The sequence below is a fragment of the Caloenas nicobarica genome, chromosome 33 (assembly GCF_036013445.1).
Source record: "Caloenas nicobarica isolate bCalNic1 chromosome 33, bCalNic1.hap1, whole genome shotgun sequence".
NCBI classification, from domain to species: Eukaryota; Metazoa; Chordata; class Aves; order Columbiformes; family Columbidae; genus Caloenas; species Caloenas nicobarica.
The window spans coordinates 2,098,370-2,119,059 of NC_088277.1; the positions used below are offsets into that span (position 1 = coordinate 2,098,370).

Here is a 20,690-nt window from a genome sequence, read left to right on the forward strand (position 1 = left end):
CCAACCATCAACCAGCCCGTGCCTGAGAACGTCGTCTGTCCAACCCCTCCAGGGACGGTGACTCCAGCACTGCCCTGGGCAGCCTGTTCCAATGCCCCACAGGACTTTGGGGAAGAAATTGTTCCCAAATTTCCAACCTCAACCTCCCCTGGTGCAACTTGAGGCCGTTTCCTCTCAGCACTTGCCTAGAACAGCCTGAACCAGCTCCCCGTTCGTCTTACAAAGGTGCTTCTCAGGGGCTTCACATCAGGGCAGAACCACTCCTTGGTTTTATTTCCTTGAGATGAAACGTGCCAACCAAGTTTCTGAAGCATCTTTTAATCAGAAATAAGAGTAAAAAACCGTAACAACTCAAGAAGTTTCCAGAAATTCTGCTCATGATTGACACTCTGATCCTTCCATTGCCCCCAAGTACCATTGAGTAAAAAAAAAAAACAACAAAAAACAAACCAGCAAAGCCTAAAGCGTGGCTGCCCCGCCAGCCTGTGATTCCTCTGCACAGTCGCAAAATCAGAGCAGCAACATCGGCTCTGCCCCGGAGCACAGACAGGCAGGACCCAAACAGCAGGTTTTGTGAAACACCAGGACTGGTCCCCCCTCAGCTCAGGCCCTGGCTCAGCCAACTGTATCCAGTAGGTCTAGAAACACCTTCAAAACCACAACTTGCAACAGAAAAAAGGAGTTTTAAAAGGCATGTATTGTGATAGTTGTCTCAGGGGCAAGAAACCACCCCCCTCCCCCGTTTCGGAAGGCTGTAATCAAGACTTCAGAGGGGCGCGCAGCACCAAAATCGGCAGCAAACGCTGGCCTGGTCCCTCATGACAGCAGAGATACATCAGTTACAACCTCCGTGGTGCACGGCACCCGACGGCGAGTTCAAGCGGCGCTCCTGGTGTAGCACAGTCCAACTCAAAGCTTGGCTGGAGTCGAGCGCTCGCAGCAGGACTGAGAACAAGAGTCTCCGCTGCAGGCGGGGAGCTGGGCCTGGAACCGCGGGCCCCGCGCTCTCCCGTGGGTTGTGGAGTGCATCGCAAGGCGCTGAACCTGCTGCGCCGGAGCAACCGCCACCGAAACAGCACCGGGACCCTCCCACGCTCGGCAGCCAAACTCGTTCCGCATTGAGTTGATCCTGGTAAAAATCGGTTTGTCACAAAGATACCTCTGCAAATATCGATGGGACTAAGACTGAAGTACAAAATGGCTTAAAGTGAAATCTGCAGCTTTGTTTTTGCCCCAAGTCATCGGCTTGATCCCTTCTGTCACGCAAAGCCTCTGACTGGTCTGGATTGTGCCCGTTTCGAATTTGCTGGAGGTTTCTGGGGAAGGGGTATCTTGATTAAAGATCACTCGGGAATGTGGAGCTCAACACATCTAGATATTTAAAGACAAGTTCGTGTTTGCTCAAGGCCAACCCACGGCCTTACTCCTCCTCTGTCCACTGCCCGCTCGCCACGTGGCCGTTACTGCGGTTGGAGCCGTTACTTGAAGTGCTGAGAACTCCTTTTGTGCTGTTAGAGGTCACATCCTCCTCTTCAGAGCTGCTCTCTACATCGCTGCGGTCATCTTTGGATACCTAAACACGGCAAATGAAATTTGGGAGTGGAAAGGCAAGGAGGGAAGATGGAAAAACAAACAAACAAACAAACAAACAAAAAAATCACAGAAAACAGTAGTTAGGAGGTTGTGTCCATGTGATTAACCAGTTACCTTCTACATTTGACCTGAATCACTTCAAACTCACAAGGAGGAACCTGTCACCGCATACAGAATGCAAGACACAGACAATGAAAATGACAATTTGGGAATACGAGTTCCATTTTCCAACTACTCTGCACATCTGTGGAAGCACCACACTTTTTTTGCTCTCACCAGATCAGAGGACAATACAGATCTTCGGTTGGTCTTGTCTTCCAAGACCTGCATTCTAGATGGGTTAACGGTCACTTTTCCAAACAACAACACATTTGTTTCGAATCAAAAAAGTCCTCACACCGTAATCATCAGTGGGTATGATGACCCAAAACACGTATGTATCAGTTTTAGAGAGAACATTTTGTCCTACAGGGAGCAGCTTTGATAATTTAAAAATTAATCAGCTATATTTATCAGATCACTGTTTGCACAAAGTGCTTCCCATTCTCACAGCTTATGGTTTGTAGATGAGAACTCGTTTACAAGGAAAAGCCTGTTCATACAGCAGAACAAAGACACCCATCCAATCTAGCAAACACCCATTCTGGAGCAGAAGCGGCATCTCAGCCCAGAGATCTGGATTTACTTTACAGGGCTGTGCCTTTAGCTAAAACCCTGACTGCAAACCCAGTGGAGTTTGGTTTGTACATGGGATTTTGAGGCTTTTGAAGCAGATGCAGGCGCACATCACTGCCGGCTGCTCCGGGTGCCGCAGGAGGGCACCTTCCAGCACCAGGCGGGGAAGGGAAGGAATCCTAAGCCAGGCCCAAACCGCGAACAAGTGCCTTGGTTGGTGGTGAAAAGCCAGAGCCATAAACTCTGCAGTGCCAAGCAGCAAGTGCGTGAACAGCCCGTGCGCTGTGCACCCCAAGCCAGGCTCTCTGCACCACTGCCTTCACAACTAATAACCTTCGTTTACTTAACGAGCAAGCGCTTTACTGCAGTGAGCACCTTCCCAAGGATTTTGGGATTTCATTCTTGCCTTGAGTTGGGGTTTGGGCTTTTGAACAGCACCAGGCAGGAAGGTTTTGAACTCAAGGGAAGTTCTGGCAGAAAGTCAGGGCAAGTTAATGATCTCCAGGGTTGGTTTTGACGGGCCTGTTGGATGAACTGGCTTCTATCTGTCACCAGAACTTTGGATATACTTCCCCCCCTCTCCTGCTGTGTTGGAAGTTTGAAGGGTCACTGGCAGGAAGCAGAAATCCCTTTAAATTTTTCCCATTATTTGGGGGACAGGTCACTGTTCCCCTTCTTGCAAAATGCATTGCATTTTCCCTCTCCTCTTCCACTAATGCGCAGATATCAGAGTCCCTGTGGGCGTATAAAAGCAGAAAGGTGAAGGTCGTGCAGCCAGCTGACAGCAGATAAGAACAAACCCCAGGATACTGCTTTGACCTTTGGAAAACCGTGCATGTTAGCATTCTGCCAGAACCAGCACAGCATCAACCAGGGAAAGAAACACTTTAAGAAAAGGCACCAGCCATCTAAAGCCCCAAGGCCACAGCTTTGCTTTTGTCTTTGCCTGGAAACAACCACAGACGTGTTTCAGTGAACAAACAGATCGCACTTACATGCAAAGGATGAAACTGTCCAGCTCCGATCTGGCACAGAGAAAAGGAGGGAGAAAAGAATGAAGAAGACAGAGCTTAAAGTCCTTTCTCTGGCTAGGTCACCTGGACAGGAGAGAACCAAGGAAAGGAAAAAGATGTAGAACTCAGGATACAGGAACAGCTGCACAGACAGAAAATCAGACATTTGCAGTAGCAGCTGTGGGGAACAGATGAAAAGATCGCGTGTGTAACCTGAAATGTGCCTTCCCGACAATCACTGCCACAGACAACAACGACAGAAGTATTTTTCAAGGTTACATTCCATGTGGCAGCTAAGAAGTCAAAATCAAGTACAGCCATGAGAGAAATACCAAATTTCTGACTGAAAAAAGCATTTGTGCTATGAAATCGCTGTTGCTCTCTGGTAGCTGCGAAGGAAGTGGCTTCTCTGGATGGGTAGGCTGGGCATCAAATTAGTTCCTAGATTGGCTTGTCCTGCCTCATCCCACTTCAGCTGAACTGCAGCTTTCGGCTCAGCAGCTGAGCACTGTTCACTTTCAGGGCAATATCTGCTGGTAACAGCTGCCGCAGTGTCACCCTCCCTCTCTCTAAGACTCCCAACATAAATTAAGATTAGAATACTCGGGACTGAAGCTAGATTGCACCCCATTATCCCAGTGACAACCCTCAAACCATTTCTGAGAACTGCTCTGCACGCCTGGCCCGCACTGAGCCAGACGTGCGTTAGCGCTAACGAGTGGAAGATGCGTAGCCCTCATCACAGCCCGAGAAACAACTGAAGCTAGAAAACATCCTACATGATTGTTCAAAAAAGAGCCCACTACCACCTTAAACTCCAAACGAAGCACATAAGTTTGTCATCATCATTATTATTACAACACTGGAATGTACTGGAAAATGGGGTGATTTCCTTGCACAACCAGAACATCCTCTTGAGAGCAGCCCTGCCTTTGGACATACCCAGCAACTCGTCTGCACAGCGACCAAGGTAAAAACTGCTGTTTTACAAAACACTCCTGGTGCAAGTACATCGAGATCTCGTACCAGCCCTCACCGAAGGGCCTGGTTTCTCATGATTGCTGAACAGGGCTCATAGGAGAGGCCCCAAAGCGGCCACCCGCAGTCTTACCTTTCCCCGCACAAGGGCTTTGTAGGCAGTGCGAACAATGAGATACGACCAGATGACGTGCAGGACCTGCAAGGTCACCAGGAGCCCGTTGAACAGCCACCATGAAGGGTAAGGACCGATCAGCTCCCAGCTTTCAAACAGGGTTGTATTCAAAATCCTAAAAGAGACCCAGAAACACATTTCAGATCGGCTGTGCCGGTAACACGGCTTCCAGCTCTAAATTAAGATGACCAGCCAGATGCACAACAGTTTGTATCTCACTGAAGCGTCTGTTGCTTTGCTCCTGTCAGAGCCGTGACGCAGTTTGTCTCTTGCCAGAGTCAGGAGACAGACTAAAGCTAATTAGAAACATTTGAACTGAGCAACGAACAGGAGGAGATGTGAACGTTCTGCAATGTGGTTACACAGACGGACCCGCTGCCAATTTCCTTCTCAAAAGCATGAGCATTTGTAATAACTTTACAGGAAGTGATGTCAAGCTGCACTGGTCACCAAAACAACCATTAACGTGTTCATACTTGGGCAGCTTTGACCCATATTTAAGGATCAGGAAGGAATTCTGTTCCCAGTAGACCCCCCTCCCTGTGCACTATTCTCTTCCCTCAGATTTTTATAGATTCCTCCTGCCAAGCTGGAACTAGAAACCACTTTATGGACAAAGCTTTGTGCTTTTCTTTCATTGCTGTTTTGCTGTTCTTGTCTCTGGAAGTTATTGCCAGTACTTAAGTAATTTAATAAACACTTTAGATTTTATGAAGTAGAGAGGTATGGAGAGACCTTTAAAGATGTCAGTAATTTCACACAGCTTTTATCGTTTCACAAGAAAAACAAGCCTTTCAAAGAAGAATCCAAGTCCCCAAAATGCAGCTACAGAAACATCTAACTCACAGTTTATGGATGAATTAAATATAATTCCAGAGATCTGTGGATGTTTGATACTACTAATTAGGGAATATACGTGAAATGAAATAGCACAGGGTCTGCAATACCACTGCAAGCTTGCCAGATTTCTCTGCGAAGTTGAGGAATTACATTACAGCCAGTGGAAAATACATTAAAGATTTACAGGACTGCTGAGCAATCGCGTGATGCAAGAACATCACCTCATGACAGACAAGAGCAATAAAAACAATGACAACTATCTCATCTGTCACTAGAAGAGGCCTGGGAAGACACAGAAATTAAAGCTCTTCCTTATCCAGGCCCCTTTGATGCATTTACTGGAAAACGAGCAAGAGCTTTAATTGCAGCCCTGATACCAAAGCGTAAGTATTGTTCCTGCCAGTCGTCAAGGCACCCAAAAAGAATGGGAATGCAAGCTCTCCCTTGCCTGGTAAAGAAATATATGCAGTAAAACCAAAATAAACTAAGTAATAATCAGGTGTGACCAAATTTTCACCACAGGCTTCCAACAGAAACAAGAAGTGGATAACAGCTCATCAGGAGAACCACTTCACCAAGCCTGATCTACTGAGGACAGGCTGGGAGAGTTGGGGTGTTCAGCTGGAGAAGAGAAGCTCCGGGGAGACCTTAGTGCGGCCCTTCCGGACTTAAAAGGGGCCCATAAGAAAGATGGGGACAGACTTTTGAGCAGGGCCTGTTGCGATAGGACAAGGGGTGATGGTTTTCAACTCAAGGAGGGAGATTCAGGCTGGATAAAAGGAAATTGTTGCCCCGAGGGTGGTGAGAGCCTGGCCCAGGTTGGCCAGAGAGGTGGTGGCTGAACCATCCCTGGAGACATCCCAGGCCAGGCTGGACGGGGCTCTGAGCACCCTGAGCTGGTGCAGATGTCCCTGCTCATGGCAGGGGGGGCACTGGGGGAGCTGGGACAGTCCCTTCAACCCAAATTATTCCATGATTCTATGTGGTGAGAGGGAATCTCATTACAGCGTATTAGCTATAAGCCATTTAGCCAGGGTTTCACCTCCCAAGAAACCCAAGACCTATTTCAGTCTCTGAACAGTCACGACACAAGCACAGGACACAAGTGTCATAAGAACCAGAAACTGCAATGATGACTAAGCCAGATACTCAAAAAAAACACCACACCTCAAGAGACTATGCCTCATTTGTAAGCATTTCCAAAAGTTCTTAAGAGAAGCAAACAACCCTTCAAGCCTTTCAGAGCAGACAGCGGCTGCCTTGGCTCCAGCTCACGAGCGCTGTCACCGCTGTACAGCCAGAGGAGCGGGGCCAGCTGTGCTTTAGGATTCTAAACACTTTTCACGCTCCCTCAGCTGACTGTTGGGAGGTTTTTCTTCATCTACCTCATGGAATGTACCACTCCGAACAGCGTTTGGGTTGTCTGCAGCTTCAGACTGCCTTGAGGGACAGGCTGAAGCGCTCGCAAAGAGTCTAAATACGAAGGTTTTGCTTAAAGGATTGGAAGAATAAGACCTTACAGCTCGAGGTGCTTACCAGAAAGGATAAATGCCCAACCGTGTAACAATGAATACGACACCAAAGAGCATGAAGAAAGCATCGCATAGACGTTGGTATTTGGCATAATTGGCCAGCTTTGCAGCCTAAAAGAGACAAGAAACATGCGAATATTATTCCCTTTGTGCGCTCATGTAATTACCAGGCTGTAGAGCTTCAAAAGCCCTCAAGCCATCACATTTGCAAGGAGTTTGGAACATTTAGGGATTATTCTCAGCGCTAAAGCAGTTCTGAAGAAAAGCTGACAAGGCAGGATCAGCAGCACAAGTTTTATGGCATATTTAATGCAGTTTATCAAGAATGGCAAAGTCAGCTCGCTCCTCTAAGACCACACTGGCAAAGATCGGAAAGGAAACTCACCTCTAAAAGAAAATCTGATGCATCGTGGAGGCACAGCACCAGAGTTCCAACCCGCACCATGTTATTCATGTAAGAGAATGTAATGAGACCAATTGTTGCCAAATGATGGACGAACATAATCAGGAAGTCCTGGAAATAGAGAAAAAAAAAATTAATGAAGAATCTTTGGCTGTCAAACAGTGGGGAACATAATCCATTTTGTTAAAGTCAGAGTACAAAATTAAACACAATAAACAGTAGCACAGATGCTGTTAATCACTCTCTTTCTGCAGCTCCAAGATATTCTGCAATGCCTCACCTGCTAATATTGCAGTACAGAAAAAAATCCCAGGCAAATGTTCTTTTTGAACAGTCAATGCAAGAACTGGGCTCACTTGCTACTTTGCACTTTGTACAACAGAAGCAATAAACCATGATTTACTACGAACTCTTTTCCAACAGCAACAATAAGCCAAATCCTAGAACGCAGCGCAACGGAATTGGATTCTGGCAATTGCGACCAGTCATCATTCTGCTACACACACAGATGAAAAATTCCTTTCAAAACAACATTTATTATTGCTTTAGTGTTTGTCATTTTCTCAGCCAGCTCAGCAAGGTACTATTTGAGCATCTCATTTTCATGTTTTCTTGCAAGCTTTCTAATTAATCTACTTTTTAGGCAATTATTTGGTAACTTTTTATTAGGAGGTATTGAGTGACCGTTCTTTCCCTGGAAGGTGAAAGGGACACTCAAGGATACACCAGGTTGTGTATCAGCCTCACTCCTCCCTTTTCTCCAGGGCTGGGTAGTGATTACAGAAGGAGGCAGACTACACAAAGATGGGAACCAGGAAGAAAACACAGATACTACTGTGCTTTTAGCTTTACTGGCCAGGCACACTCTCATTTTTTGTTAGTCCTATCTACGGAGCAAAGCGGGTAGTGCAATTCTGGTTAATCTCACCTTCCGTTTAATGTCTGTAAACTGAGAAAACATGAGAGACCAGTAGAAGGCCAGCTCCAAGATATAATAATAATAAAGCCTGGATGTTAGAGGCTGGAAAACAAAGAAAGATAGCACAGTTAGAAGACAAATACTTCAAAATGTACATTAAAATCAACTTTTTCCTTCTTTCCCATCCCACTCTGTTCCTTTGGAATACTGACATGTATGTTAAAAGATCCAGAATTAAGGTTTAGTAAAAACAACCTTAAGTACCAGACATCTTACTCGAGGCTTAGTCACACAAACATACTTGTGTGTTTGAGCTTTATTCACAAGGAGTAAGATTCCTCTGTCAGTATTTACAGCTCCTACTGGATTAGAAAAACCAGGCACTGCACAGACTGCTTGAGCTCCACACAACCAGACATCATGAAAACAACACTGTAAATAAGTTACCAGTATAATTTTATGCATGATTTATGCAGCATCCACCCCATAGAATAATGAGAAACACAGAAGTCTGAGTTTCAATCTGCTACCATTAACAAAAAAAACAAAAAAAACCCCCAAAAAACAAAAAAAACCAACACCCTGAATTGTGCAAAAAGCTGCAATCTGGTGTTTATCTCCTACCTGAAAAGGGTAGTTGTACCAGCACTGTCGTGTGTCCCAAAACCAGGGTGCCTAAAAAGTACAAGGTAAGTTATAATTCTGGTTTTTTTTTCCTTCCCGATCGTGTAAGGCAGTTGAGCACTACAGTACTGTTTGGCTGAAATTTTATCTTGATTCTGCCATTCAAGCTAAATTTATTGTAAAGCATCCTAGTGATTTCAAAAGATCTTTCTGCAGTCAAAGGTAACTTCTGTTGCAATGGAAATTCGAAGAATAATCATAAAGCTCTAATAATAATAACAAGCCAAAGAGGTGAATCTGTGTTCCATCAAGAGGGAGATGAAACAATAAGCAGTTCTCCATAGCAAGGAAAAAAAACCAAAACCAAAAACCAAACCAAACTCACACCACAAACAGACAAACAAACAGTCCCGCCCCATTCTGGGGATAACTGGACAAATAAGTTTCTAATATTTCCATACTGACAGATCTGTACAGAAGCTCTCCTGTAGTGTAAAGAAGGTACTTAAACAGAAACCTCAGTATCTCAAAAAAAAGATGATGATTCCCACTAAACGCTCCTTGTTTTAAGGTTGTTGCAAGCACTGAAGAAGGGACAAGGAGTCAAACCCCCCCAGATTTCAACAGAACAGCCCTAACCCCACTGCAGGGCACACGGAACAAGGGGGGAGACAGAGAACTCACCGTCCAGAGGAACCTGATTCCATAAAAAAATATACTTAAATAAAATGTAAATCTCCACCTGGAAAGAGAAGCAAAAATTAAACTCAGAAATAGCTTCTGGTTAACATTTGTAACAGAAACTGAAAAGGTGTAACTGACACCTGAAAAGCTTTTGCCCACCAATGGGTAATCTTGCATTTGTAAACATTTCAGGTAAGAATAAACCTATTTAAGAGTTTTCACATCACACGCTAGTTTGCATCAACAGCAAAGTCTGAAATAAAGTTCAGACTGAACATGCACCATTCATATGTTTTAATATACAATAAGATAACAAGAAAAGTCCTTGTTATCCAGAAGGTATCCTAATAAATGTATTTGTCCCTCTTACCTTGTGGCTTTAAGTAGACAAAACCACACTGGGGGGAAGAATTAAGATGAAGAAAGTTACTGGAGAGAAAGCAGCACAGAAGAAATAAGTCAGGAAAAATATTCAGACACTACTACACTAACAGAGGTAACTGCAAGTGTTCAGGAGGAGACAAGGAAGAGAAGAATGAAGTGAAATGAAATGAAAAACCCCAAGACACCAGTTTAAATCAGCAGCTGACCAGTTTCAGTTAAAAAAGACCATACAGCTGGGGTTTTAAGACAAAGCCACATCTTGGCCTCTGCGCAAACATACATGCTCTCACAAAACTTGGTGAGGGTGGTGGGTTTGTCCTGGTTCCTTCGCTGCCGAAACCAGCGCTGGATCTTTTGAACGTCCCAGTCCAGCTGCTTTGACAAGCCTTCTAACCTTTTTCCATCTGGAGACTGCGGGAAAATGAAACGAGGGTCATTTCTGCTGCTTCTCAACCTACTTTCAGTCTGAGAACCCTCTGTACTATGATAGAAATGATGCAGAAAACAAAAACCGCACACTAGGAAGGCACTGCATGCAGACTAGAAGCAGGAACCCATTGCCACAAATATTAATTCAAGTTTAGTCTTCATAAGCCACTAATTACTTAATTATTCAGAATGCTTCTGGTTTAACATTTCCTCATCTATTTCATCATTTGACAGCACGTCATGACAAAGAATGCAATTGTTCTGTTTCTTAATTTGGGGGGAGGAGGTTTTAAAATGTCCTGTCCGACCTGTGAAAACTTGCACATCAATTCAAACAGTCCAGAACTCGGGAAGATCAAAGCTGAATACATTGAACGTTGCTACTCACTGCAAGTTTAAGGAAACTTTAAAGTGAAAGTCGGTTTAACACACTAGATATTTGAATATTCCCAAAGGGCATCGTAGAGACAGTGTTATTTCTGTTATCGAAGTTTATGAAGAAAATTAAATCTGAAAACTGAAATAATTGTATGATAATGTCGCTGTTCTCCAACCAGAAGCTCTGCTGGCAGTTTATTTGTTTGAATAATGACATAAATGGATTTATAAGAGCAGACAAAGGGAACAAAACCTGATAACTACTTCTAAAATGGCCCTGCGGTGAGATAAGCCCCGTTAGTGTCAGACCAGTGTCCTTTTAACAAGCTCTGCCAGGGAGCTCTTACCACTGAAAGATGATAAACACATTTTACTACTCGATTTATACACAAACTCAAAAACTACGCAGAATGCTGATTTAATAAAGAGTCGTCAGACTGTCCAACTGAAAAGCAAAATCATCTGCCACCTGATTTTCATTATTAAGACCACGACTTTCCTGTAATTCCATCACAACCGCATCTTGCTGCACTTTACTGGGCTTTAACGGTTCGGGCTCCCTGACACTTCTGCATCGGAAGCGAACTTACCTCAAAGGTGGATTTTCAGTGCTCCGATTTCAGAACAGCAATGAAATCCTTCCCCTGCAGCAGTGCCACCCCACGTTGGGCTGCTCCAAACCCAACAGCAGACACTCGCACACTGGTTCAGTTACACGTAGCTCTGTTTGCACAAGCTAGATAAATTTTGCACAGCGGGCTTCCTAAACATTCATTTCAAGGACATCCTCCCCACAAACGGCATCAAATCATAGGGACTTTCCAGTTCACACATCATTCCAAATACCTCAAAACTTTAATGTTCCCATGAGGAGAGTTTTAGTGAGGTTTTTATAGACTTTCACTTCCATTCACTGAGCGCTTTATCTCCTCCACTCAGGATGAAGTTCAGCATCACCACATCAGAACATAAAACCCTCTGTTTCATTATCTTTAATGAAAATCTATCGTGCTGTCTGCCTGGATTTCACTGTCAACGTTCAACAGAGTACAGACAGCAAGAATTCTGTAATTCTGAAGTGAAGAACTGTCGGCTTAAGTGGGAGAAAGGCCATGAAACAACCAAAAGAAACACCTACTGTCAACAGAACACAGAGCCATGGACTGAACACTTCCCTTAAACAACTGTTGTCCGATTCCACAGTAGACAGCACAAAGAAGAGGAAGGAATTCACAAAACTGGCCAATAAAACTAGCAAAGGAACAGATCTCAAGGAAAACGGCAGCACTTCTCCAATAGAAAGTGAAAGATACTGGGAAATTTCTTGTTAAACCAAGAATTGCCACTTGCTACGATTTGCACAAAGGCAGGGAACTAAGGAAGGAACCTTGTACCTTTCTAAAAAGAGAACATTTTTTATTAAAAAAAAAAAAAAGGCTCTTCTGTGTGCAAAAGCATAGGTCAGCCATTTTTTTCTTTGCTACAAGAATTTGCTACAAGAATTTTCTTTGCTACAAGAAGGATGTGCCAGAGGCAAAAAAAAATAAGAAACGTGCACAGCGTGAAATGCATTTCTCTCAAACTAGAAAAGTGGAAGCAAAAAGCTGCCCCATTTTCCTACTTACAGGTGTTTGTTCCCAGCAGAATTGGAAGCAGGACTCACCTTGGTGATGGATGTAAACACTTTCTCTAAAATTGCATTGGGCTGAGCTCTGTGAGGTCCACTGTCTTGAATGCCAAGCTTTATGGCACATGGCTTAGCAATAAACCTGAAAAAGTTCCAAAGAAAGAGTCAGATTAAAACAAGATCCTTATTACCCTCCTCAGCCTAAATCACAAGGACTCCAACTTGTCACCAGCTGCAAAACCTGTTCTAAAAGCTTTTGAACATTTCCACTCACTTTGCTTAAAGAAACTTAACAGGTGAAGTAATGTATTATTTCAAATGGTAATTGCAGACAGCACATAGAGTACACGTATCTAAAATAAAAAGTTAAATCTGAATGTCCTTGGCTTGTAAGGATCAGAACGTGTTCGCCCGAGTGATTCTCATTACTTGGAAATAAAATAATAGATCACTGATAGGAAACCTCATAGCCCTATAAACAAAATGCCTCATTTCCAGAACGCACCCCGGTGTCACACAGCTCAGAAAAAAGGGAACTTCAAGGCATTCAGTTCCTAAAAGACACAGTTTGGGGTGGGTTTTTTTGGCTTTGTGAAAAATGAAGTGTCTTGTTTCCTTCAGGAGAGTGAGGAAGACGTAAGAAGTTACTCAGTCTGAAATACCCAAGATCACAGGATTTCCCTCAGCCCTGTATGCACCGCGTATTCCAAAAGCTGATCTAACACTTGGTGAATTTTGTAGCACAGATGCTCTGAAAACAAGCCTGGTTTTGCAACTAAAATGAATACATACGTGTTCAAAATTTATGAGGTTTTGCTGCACCTTTGTGTCTAAACAGGCACGGGATTTGAAGGAAAACACACGTGTTACCTGAACACATGAATTGTTTTCTCTCCCATTGGTGAGCAAGAAAGGGCAGTTTCAAGAAGCAATTTTTATTATTTTTTTAATCAATTATTTTGAGAGCGAGCAAAGAACCTGTTTCTCAAACCGATTTTGAAAAGGACCCAACATTTGCACCACTCAATCTATTTTGCTTTGAAACAGAGATTGTTTCAGAGGCAACTGAACCAAAGACAACAAATTACACACACGTGTTCCATTTACAAGACTCAGTGCCATCGAGCACAAAACGCTGCTTTTCCCAACCACTCTATTTGTTCCCATTTCTCCTTGTGTTTAAAAGGAGATTAAAATTCAGGAAAACCAGGAGTATAAGCGCTCCAACAGCAATAATTCTCGGGAGCACATCGCTAGTGCTTCAGTACCAAATACCTACGGCTTTGTTTCAGAACAGACCCAGGTTGTGGGGTTTTCCCCTTGCGAAATTACAGATCGCGACTAATCCCAAAGCAACTCCCCTGCTCTCAGAAAATATTAAAGTAACAGACGCTCTGGCCCCAGGTTTCACTGTTCCGCTTCACCCCTTCAGACGTCCTGTTCATTTCAACAGTCAGAGCTTAAAACAAAAATAAAACATTTAAAAAAAAATAAAAAGGAAAGGGTGATTTCCTTTGAGCTTGGCTCAAAAGGCTCGCTGCTTCCTCTATAATCTAGACTACCAGCCAGAAATCATGTCCTGATGTTATGAAATATTTTGGCTAGACCCCCATAAAAATGTCCATCTTTATACTCTTCTTTCCTACAGGATATACCACAACAGCAAAGCAGCGCACATGTGCAACTACAGGATGTCAAATATTTTTATTTCATTTTCTGGACATAGTGCTTACAGCTCTATTTTTTTTTTTTAAATATATATATATATATATATATATATATATATATATATCTCCTGGCCTGAAAATACTCAGTTTGGGCTGGTTTCCTCATGTAAGAGAGAAAACCTGAAAAATCTACAAATCTGCACATTCAATTAATTTATAATTCAGGAGATCTTCTTTTAAGAACAAGTAAAGGAGAGAAGGAATGGTTAAGAAAGCTCATAGGGATCCATACAAAGTTTTAGCATTATTCTTGAATTCAAAACCTGAAGCATCAAGGAGAGAAGAAACAGAATCTCCTCAGAAAAAAAAAGGTGCAGAAATAATTGACTTTTGGACTTAAAGATTAAACAAAACAAAACAAAAACACACGAAACTTTGTATGAAACTATTCCTGAGTTGTAAGCTTCCTTCACTAGCAGGCTTAGGGAAAAAATACAAATGTTTCCAGAAATCAGGGGAAAAACAAAAAAAAATTAAAAATCAAGAGTAAGCACGGGCTACAGATCCAGCACAGGACCCAAGTGACTCAGTCAAGCATGTGGGTGAGCAAAGAGCAAAGCAAAGAACTCACAAACATTTCGGGGTGCACAGAAGCCGCCAGACACCAGCACAAGCAAACTAAAGTCACAACAGAGGCGAGGGAGGGAGCAGATTTCACCGCTGCTGGAGCATTCTCTATTAGGTTCTCAGATGTGCAAGTTTTGCACTGTATCGCACAGAGAACAAAAAATCTGCATAGCAATAGCAGTTAAGCATCAAAAAAATAAAGGCTGCCCAGGTTTCCATTCTTGGGGATATTCAAAACCGAACAGCACAGGACCACGAGCAACCTGACTTGACTAAACCATTGGTCTTGTTTTGAGGAAAGGACAGGACAAGGTGACCTCCAGAGGTCCCTTTTAGTCTAAATTATTTTATGATTCCACATAAATCTTAACGGCGGCAACTATTCCCAAGGTCAGCTTACTGCCACACCTTCCCAGCATGGAATTATCATCACTTAAATACTCACATTACACTTTTCTGAGCAGGTATCTGCTCACTGGTTCAAGTCACACCTACCGAGCTCCCTTTTTCACACTGGTTATTAAGACAGACTCATTTTGACACCAGTTTTCAAGTACACAGACTCATATGTTATAACAAGTATTTCTCAGGCATGTTGTACTTCACAAACCCAAAGGCAGAATCCTTTAAGGAACATTCACGTTTGGTGACTCTCTATTACAGCTCTGAAAAGGAAGAACATTGTGAAATAGTAAGATTTATAAAGTACGCACTCTAAGAGTTTGTCTTTCCAGAATCTCTTAGTTTCACTGTGTTAAGAAAAAAAAAATACACCTCATTTCACAACTATCCCTAATTTTCCTGACAGACCTGATAAAGTAACATCTAAAATCACTTTTTCCTGCCCCACAGCTCGAGCACAAGCTGCAGATCCTTCCTCAGACCTGGAGAGTAACAGCGTATCTGTTACTGTAGGGCATCCCAGTGTAATTTTATTATACACATCATATGAATAACAGGCTCCAGGTTTTCACAGATACATAGGAATTTTTTTTTATTGTGCCTGCAGTGAGACAAGATGTATAGAGAAAAATAAGGGCAAGTATAAGCAAGAAAAAATAATAAAACCCCACAAGTTCGGTTTTATTATTTTTTCTTGCCTGCACAAAAATGCATCCCCCTGCCACTGAGTCAGGACTTCACCTTCCTCTAAGAGTTTTGCCTCATCTCTACAGTCACATACTTCCCACAGACAGTCAGAATCAGCCTAATGAATATTCTACCATCATCATGACGCAAAGGTTAATTTATAGGAGCACTTGCTCACAAATATGCGTCAGCCTTACAAGTGTCAGTGTCACAAAAGCACTTCCTCACGCTGAAGATCTACAGCAAAAAGGAGAGAGAAAAGAAAAAAATTAAGAGAGGCGAAAACAAAAGTGCCACACAAGTATATAATTCAAGTTGTGAGTCATCAAGTTCAATTGCCAAATGTATGTCAAGGAAGACATCTAACACAATCAGCCCCAAAGCCTGAATCGGGGTAATTTGCACAACAGGAGTTCATGAAGACAAATCGGAACTTTTACGACATGTTCAAAGTGGCGGGAGGAAAGAGAAAAGCATTTCTTACAAAACACGGTCTTTCAAAATCAGCATACTAGAAACTACCCTGAATGTTGCCCTCACAATCTGCTTTCACTTCAGGACACCATCAAGACACACTATAGGAAAGACAGAGCTGAAAAAAAGGAACAACCCTCTCAGGAAGTGAGCCACAGTCTCTAGTTTTACCTCCCTAAATTATCACTGCAAAAGAAATATCTACCTGGTTTGTGAAATTATCAGGATTAAGTAATTGCCACCAAGAGGACTGTGTTATTAGGTGAGGTAGGATGTACTGGATCTCTCCTAACATCCCACACTCCAGAGAAAAGAGAACCTGCTGCTCTTCTTCCCCAGCCTAAGACACCTGGACTAATGAGCACTGGGAAAGTGAGACCATCCTACGACATCCCTTTCAGGCGATCGTTCTGTCTCACAACCTCCTTTCCTTGGCTGTTGGCAAGTGTGAACATTTGGCCAAGCTGCAGTGAGATTTTGTCACCGCCACGTGTGTTCCTGGGTCCTCTGCACTGGTTTGAGCTGCCAGTAGTTTTCTGAAGGAAAAAGAAAAAGAGCCTCTCAAATTCCTCTCTTACTCTGCTGACCTGCTTCATTTTTCTCCACAGTTTGCTTATCTTTTTACTTCACACCAGTTCCCTCCTCTTATTTAATTTCTGAAAGCTCAAGCAAATTCACACTTCTTACAGAAAACCCACAGAACGAAACCAACTCCTACTCACTTCAGTCCTACGGCCCTTTTCACACTTAGAAATACTCCTGCCCTTTCAATGTAGAAACTCAAGATTAAATCAATGTTGAATGAACTACCTGAACAAGGTGTCCCACTCTGCTTCACCTAACGGTTTTCCTAAATAAGCCGCTTTACTAATTAGCATCTATGTCACCCACACATTCTGCCCTGCGTGTGGCTGTAAGATACACATCGCGGGGAGGATAAACCTCTGCCCCAGGGAACAGTTAATATCAGATGTCTCTGAACACTCAAGTACATGAGGAATTACACCTGTTTATGGGCAGACAGGATGATCTGCACACACTTCCGTCATGCAAGGGATCCACGAATTGTTTAATAATACACCAGGCCATGAGAACAAGTCCTGTTTCCTCAAGCAGGAACTCGCAAGGGAAGCACAAGGAGAGGCAGAGCAGCCACACAGCAAAGCGACCGCCGAGCAGCAGGTTCCCCTGGGCGGGAGGAGAAATAAAAGTGAATTCCCCAAACTCTTTTCTTGCGCTACCTCAGCACAAGGTGCCGTTAGCAACGGAGGAGCCTCTCCGGATCCAAACCCAAGGGACAGAGGGGCCCTGCGGGCTCGTGTGTACCGTGACAGACACACCGAACTCCCGGACGGGTCTCCGGGGCTACACGATGCTCCCTTTCCACGCCAAAAAGGGAGAGCCCGCCACGGCCTCAGCGGAAGCGCCTCAGCGCTGAGGGGCCGGGGACCCGCCCGCCGCGGGCCCGGGGCCGCCGCTCCCCGCGGGCCGCTCCGCGTTGCTAAGAGACACCGGCGGCCTCGCCGAGCGCTCGGCCCCGAGGCGGGAGCGGGCGGCGTCCCGGCCGCCTCCGGCCCCCGTTGCCCCGGGGGAGCCCCGCGGCGGGGGCGGGCCCGCGCTCACCTCTCGAAGAGCAGCCGCACGGCGAAGATGCCGAGCGCCAGCGGGAAGGCGGAGAGGACGTGGCCCGCCCGCGGGTACTGCAAACCGCTGCCCGGCGGGCCCGGCTCCCCGGCCAGGTCCGCCCACGTCACGTTGTGCGGCAGCCAGAACCGCTCGTTCCAAAACCAGGCCCGCAGCGCAGCCGCCGCCGCCGCCGCCATCTTCCGCCGCCGCTGCCTCCCCTCCCTCCGGCGGCCGCAGCTGAGGCGGCCACCGCAGCCGACACGGGGCGGCCCCGCGAACCGGCCCCGCCCTCCCGGCAGCCAGGGCGCATGCGCAGGCCGGGAGCGGAGGGGCGGGGCTTGGCGGGGCCACGCCCCCCGCCGCGGACCGTTAGCGCGGAGCAGGCGCAGTGCGGGGCCGCGCGCGCGCTCGCTCGTTCCCGCCTCAGGCGCGAGGGGACGCGGCGGGCCGGGCGGCTCGTCACGCGCCTCCGAGGGGTTTCCACGAACAGTAGACGGGTTGTTCTGCCTGAAAAAAGGTCCTCAGTCTGTAACAGGGCCGAAAACACGCGCTCCTGAGGGGAGTCCGGTGTCCCCGCGCAGGAAGGCGCCCGCCCGACCCTCAGCAGCACTGAGGCGGCGGTTTTAGTCGATTCCGGTGCAAAACCCACCGCCCGCGCAGCCCCGAGGGGCAGACTCACAGAATCGCAGAATGTCAGGGGTTGGAAGGGACCTCGGAAGCTCATCCAGTCCAATCCCCCCGCCGGAGCAGGAACACCCAGATGAGGTTACACAGGAACCAGGCGGGTTGGAATGTCTGCAGAGAAGGAGACTCCACAGCCTCCCTGGGCAGCCTGGGCCAGGTTCTGGCACCCTCACTGTGAGGAAGTTTCTTCTCATATTTAAGCAGAACCTGTGTTCCAGTTTGCACCCACTGCCCCTTGTCCTGTCACTGGTTGTCACCCAGAAGAGCCTGGCTCTGTCCTCCTGACACTCCCCCTTTCCATATTGATCCCCATGAATGAGTCGCCCCTCAGTCTCCTCTTCTCCAGCTCCAGAGCCCCAGCTCCTCAGCCTTTCCTCACACGGGAGATGCTCCACTCCCTGCAGCATCTTCGTGGCTGCGCTGGACTCTCTCCAGCAGTTCCCTGTCCTTGGACTGAGGGGCCCAGAACTGGACACAATACTCCAGATGTGGCCTCACAGGGGCTCAGAGCCCTTTCTCACACCTCTGAGGGGAAGGGCGCAGAGCTGCCAGCACGACAGTGCAACTTCTCATATGAAGAGTTTATGGTAAGATACCAAAGCTTAGTTTTACTAATGTTAACAGCGATGTTTAACGTTTAAGCACAAAACAGAGAGCAGGAGGCACACTGGTTGGAAAAGTTTAAGATGTTCCTTAGAGCTTTTGAAACATTCAGAAAAATTTGTCCTTTAGCTTGAGGGGATGAGTGTTACCAAGTAACAAAGGTTTTCAATCAAGTTCTCAAACTCTACAGGTGGTCCGCGCCAACTTCCTTGTACATTGTAGCAAAGGATCCATCTTTCATATAGTAGCTCTTCTGGCATATGTCCAGTTAAGAGCAAATTAACGGGCCCATTAAGCACTCAAATACTATGATAACTGATAGATTCAAGGGCAGGCTAGTTCATGATCCGTTTACTTTTTTAAAAAAAAATCAACAACTTTATTTAAAAGTAGCACTTGTGCTAATTTCTCCTTGATGATGTTCAGCCCGTCTGAGTGAACAGTGAAGTCCTTGTATCTCAGAGATTCACAGATGCCTCAGATTGACCCACAACTAATGACATAAAACATCAAAGTCTCTGGTAACTGCAGCCAGTATTGCTTTAGGGTCATGTAACTGGGGAGGCGGTGTAAAATTCAATTGCGTTTCCTAAGAAACAAATAGACATATTTAATAAATCCAAGTCCACCACAAACATTCTTCCCTTCCTTTTCAAATACACTTAGCACAATTTTCAGTCAGAAAGGTCTCCAATTGCTTAGTAATTCGAGGAAATGTGATACCAAATGCATTTTGTTAGGAAGAGATAAAGGTTACAGAAACCACCCTGTGCTCGCAGGTCACCTTGCTGAGTTTTGCAGCACCTCTATCAGTACAAATCAAACCTTAACTTCTCCCTTAAAAATAAATAAAAATTAGCAGTAGGTTGCACACCTCATGACGTGCAACTGCTAATACCTCCCAGCTAGACAGCAGGTTCACAGAATCACAGAATGACAGAATGTTAGGGATTGGAAAGGACCTCGAAAGATCATCTAGTCCAATCCCCCTGCCGGAGCAGGAACACCTAGGTGAGGTTACACAGGAAGGCGTCCAGGAGGGTTTTGAATGTCTCCAGAGAAGGAGAATCCACAACCTCCCTGGGCAGCCTGTTCCAGTGTTCCGTCACCCTCACTGAGAAGAAGTTTCTTCTCAAATTTAAGTGGAACCTCTTGTGTTCCAGCTTGAACCCATTACCCGTTGTCTTACTGTTGGCTGTCACAACAGGTTGTTCCCTTCTCTCTCTCTCCTTCCCCTATATATTAATATATGTCGTACACACACGTGCATTTTCTCATGCTGCTGGACACTTGCATTTCCTCAAGGTCTCAGCCCCATCCAGCCCAACCAAACACACCTCAGGCTTAAGTGAAGATAATCCCAACACAAAGCAGCTTCTAGGAAGGTAAAAAAAAAATACTAAACCCTTAGATGTCCTCAGCTCCCATGCCTGAGAAGCACCTGAAGCCAGAAACAGGAGTGTAAAACACCTGCACATCCTTATTTCTTTTCCCCGTCCTGTATTGATGCCTCTTCCACACGCTATTGCCTGAGAGCACAGTCTGTTTGACTGTCAACCAGAAAAAAGTGGACCCACAGTGTCACCTAGTGGCACCAGCAAAATCACTGTCTGGTCTCCAGCTTCTAGTGGAACACAGGTTTTTTTTCACCCAGCTTTTCCCATCA

General features: G+C 45.2%; 1 protein-coding gene across 4 annotated transcripts; it reads right to left on the minus strand.

Moving 5' to 3' along the window:
* Positions 1-349: 349 nt before the first annotated feature.
* Positions 350-17,980, minus strand: CERS5 (ceramide synthase 5). Of its 4 annotated transcripts, XM_065654519.1 has the most exons (11): positions 17,735-17,979; positions 12,291-12,396; positions 10,101-10,231; positions 9,437-9,494; positions 8,753-8,803; positions 8,138-8,230; positions 7,192-7,320; positions 6,811-6,917; positions 4,393-4,549; positions 3,264-3,293; positions 350-1,573 (listed from the first exon to the last, which is right to left on the minus strand). In XM_065654519.1, exons 1-11 carry the CDS (start codon positions 17,932-17,934, stop codon positions 1,421-1,423), a joined length of 1,215 nt encoding a protein of 404 aa, XP_065510591.1. In that variant the 5' UTR covers positions 17,935-17,979; the 3' UTR covers positions 350-1,420. The 4 variants fall into 4 exon arrangements, with proteins under 4 accessions (XP_065510591.1, XP_065510590.1, XP_065510592.1 ...); XM_065654518.1 differs by lacking the exon at positions 3,264-3,293 and having other exon boundaries at positions 17,735-17,980; XM_065654520.1 differs by lacking the exon at positions 350-1,573 and having other exon boundaries at positions 3,116-3,374; positions 4,389-4,549.
* Between the last annotated feature and the right edge of the window lie 2,710 nt (positions 17,981-20,690).

Bases quoted from the DNA above. Each gene is read 5' to 3' on its own strand.
- CERS5 (XM_065654519.1), bottom strand. From the start codon at position 17,934: ATGGCGGCGGCGGCGGCGGCTGCGCTGCGGGCCTGGTTTTGGAACGAG. The intron at 10,232-12,290 runs GTGAGTCCTGCT...ATTTTCCCGCAG, and splicing joins TGTTTACATCCATCACCAAG to TCTCCAGATGGAAAAAGGTT. The intron at 3,294-4,392 runs GTAAGACTGCGG...TCTCTGTGCCAG, and splicing joins AAGCCCTTGTGCGGGGAAAG to ATCGGAGCTGGACAGTTTCA.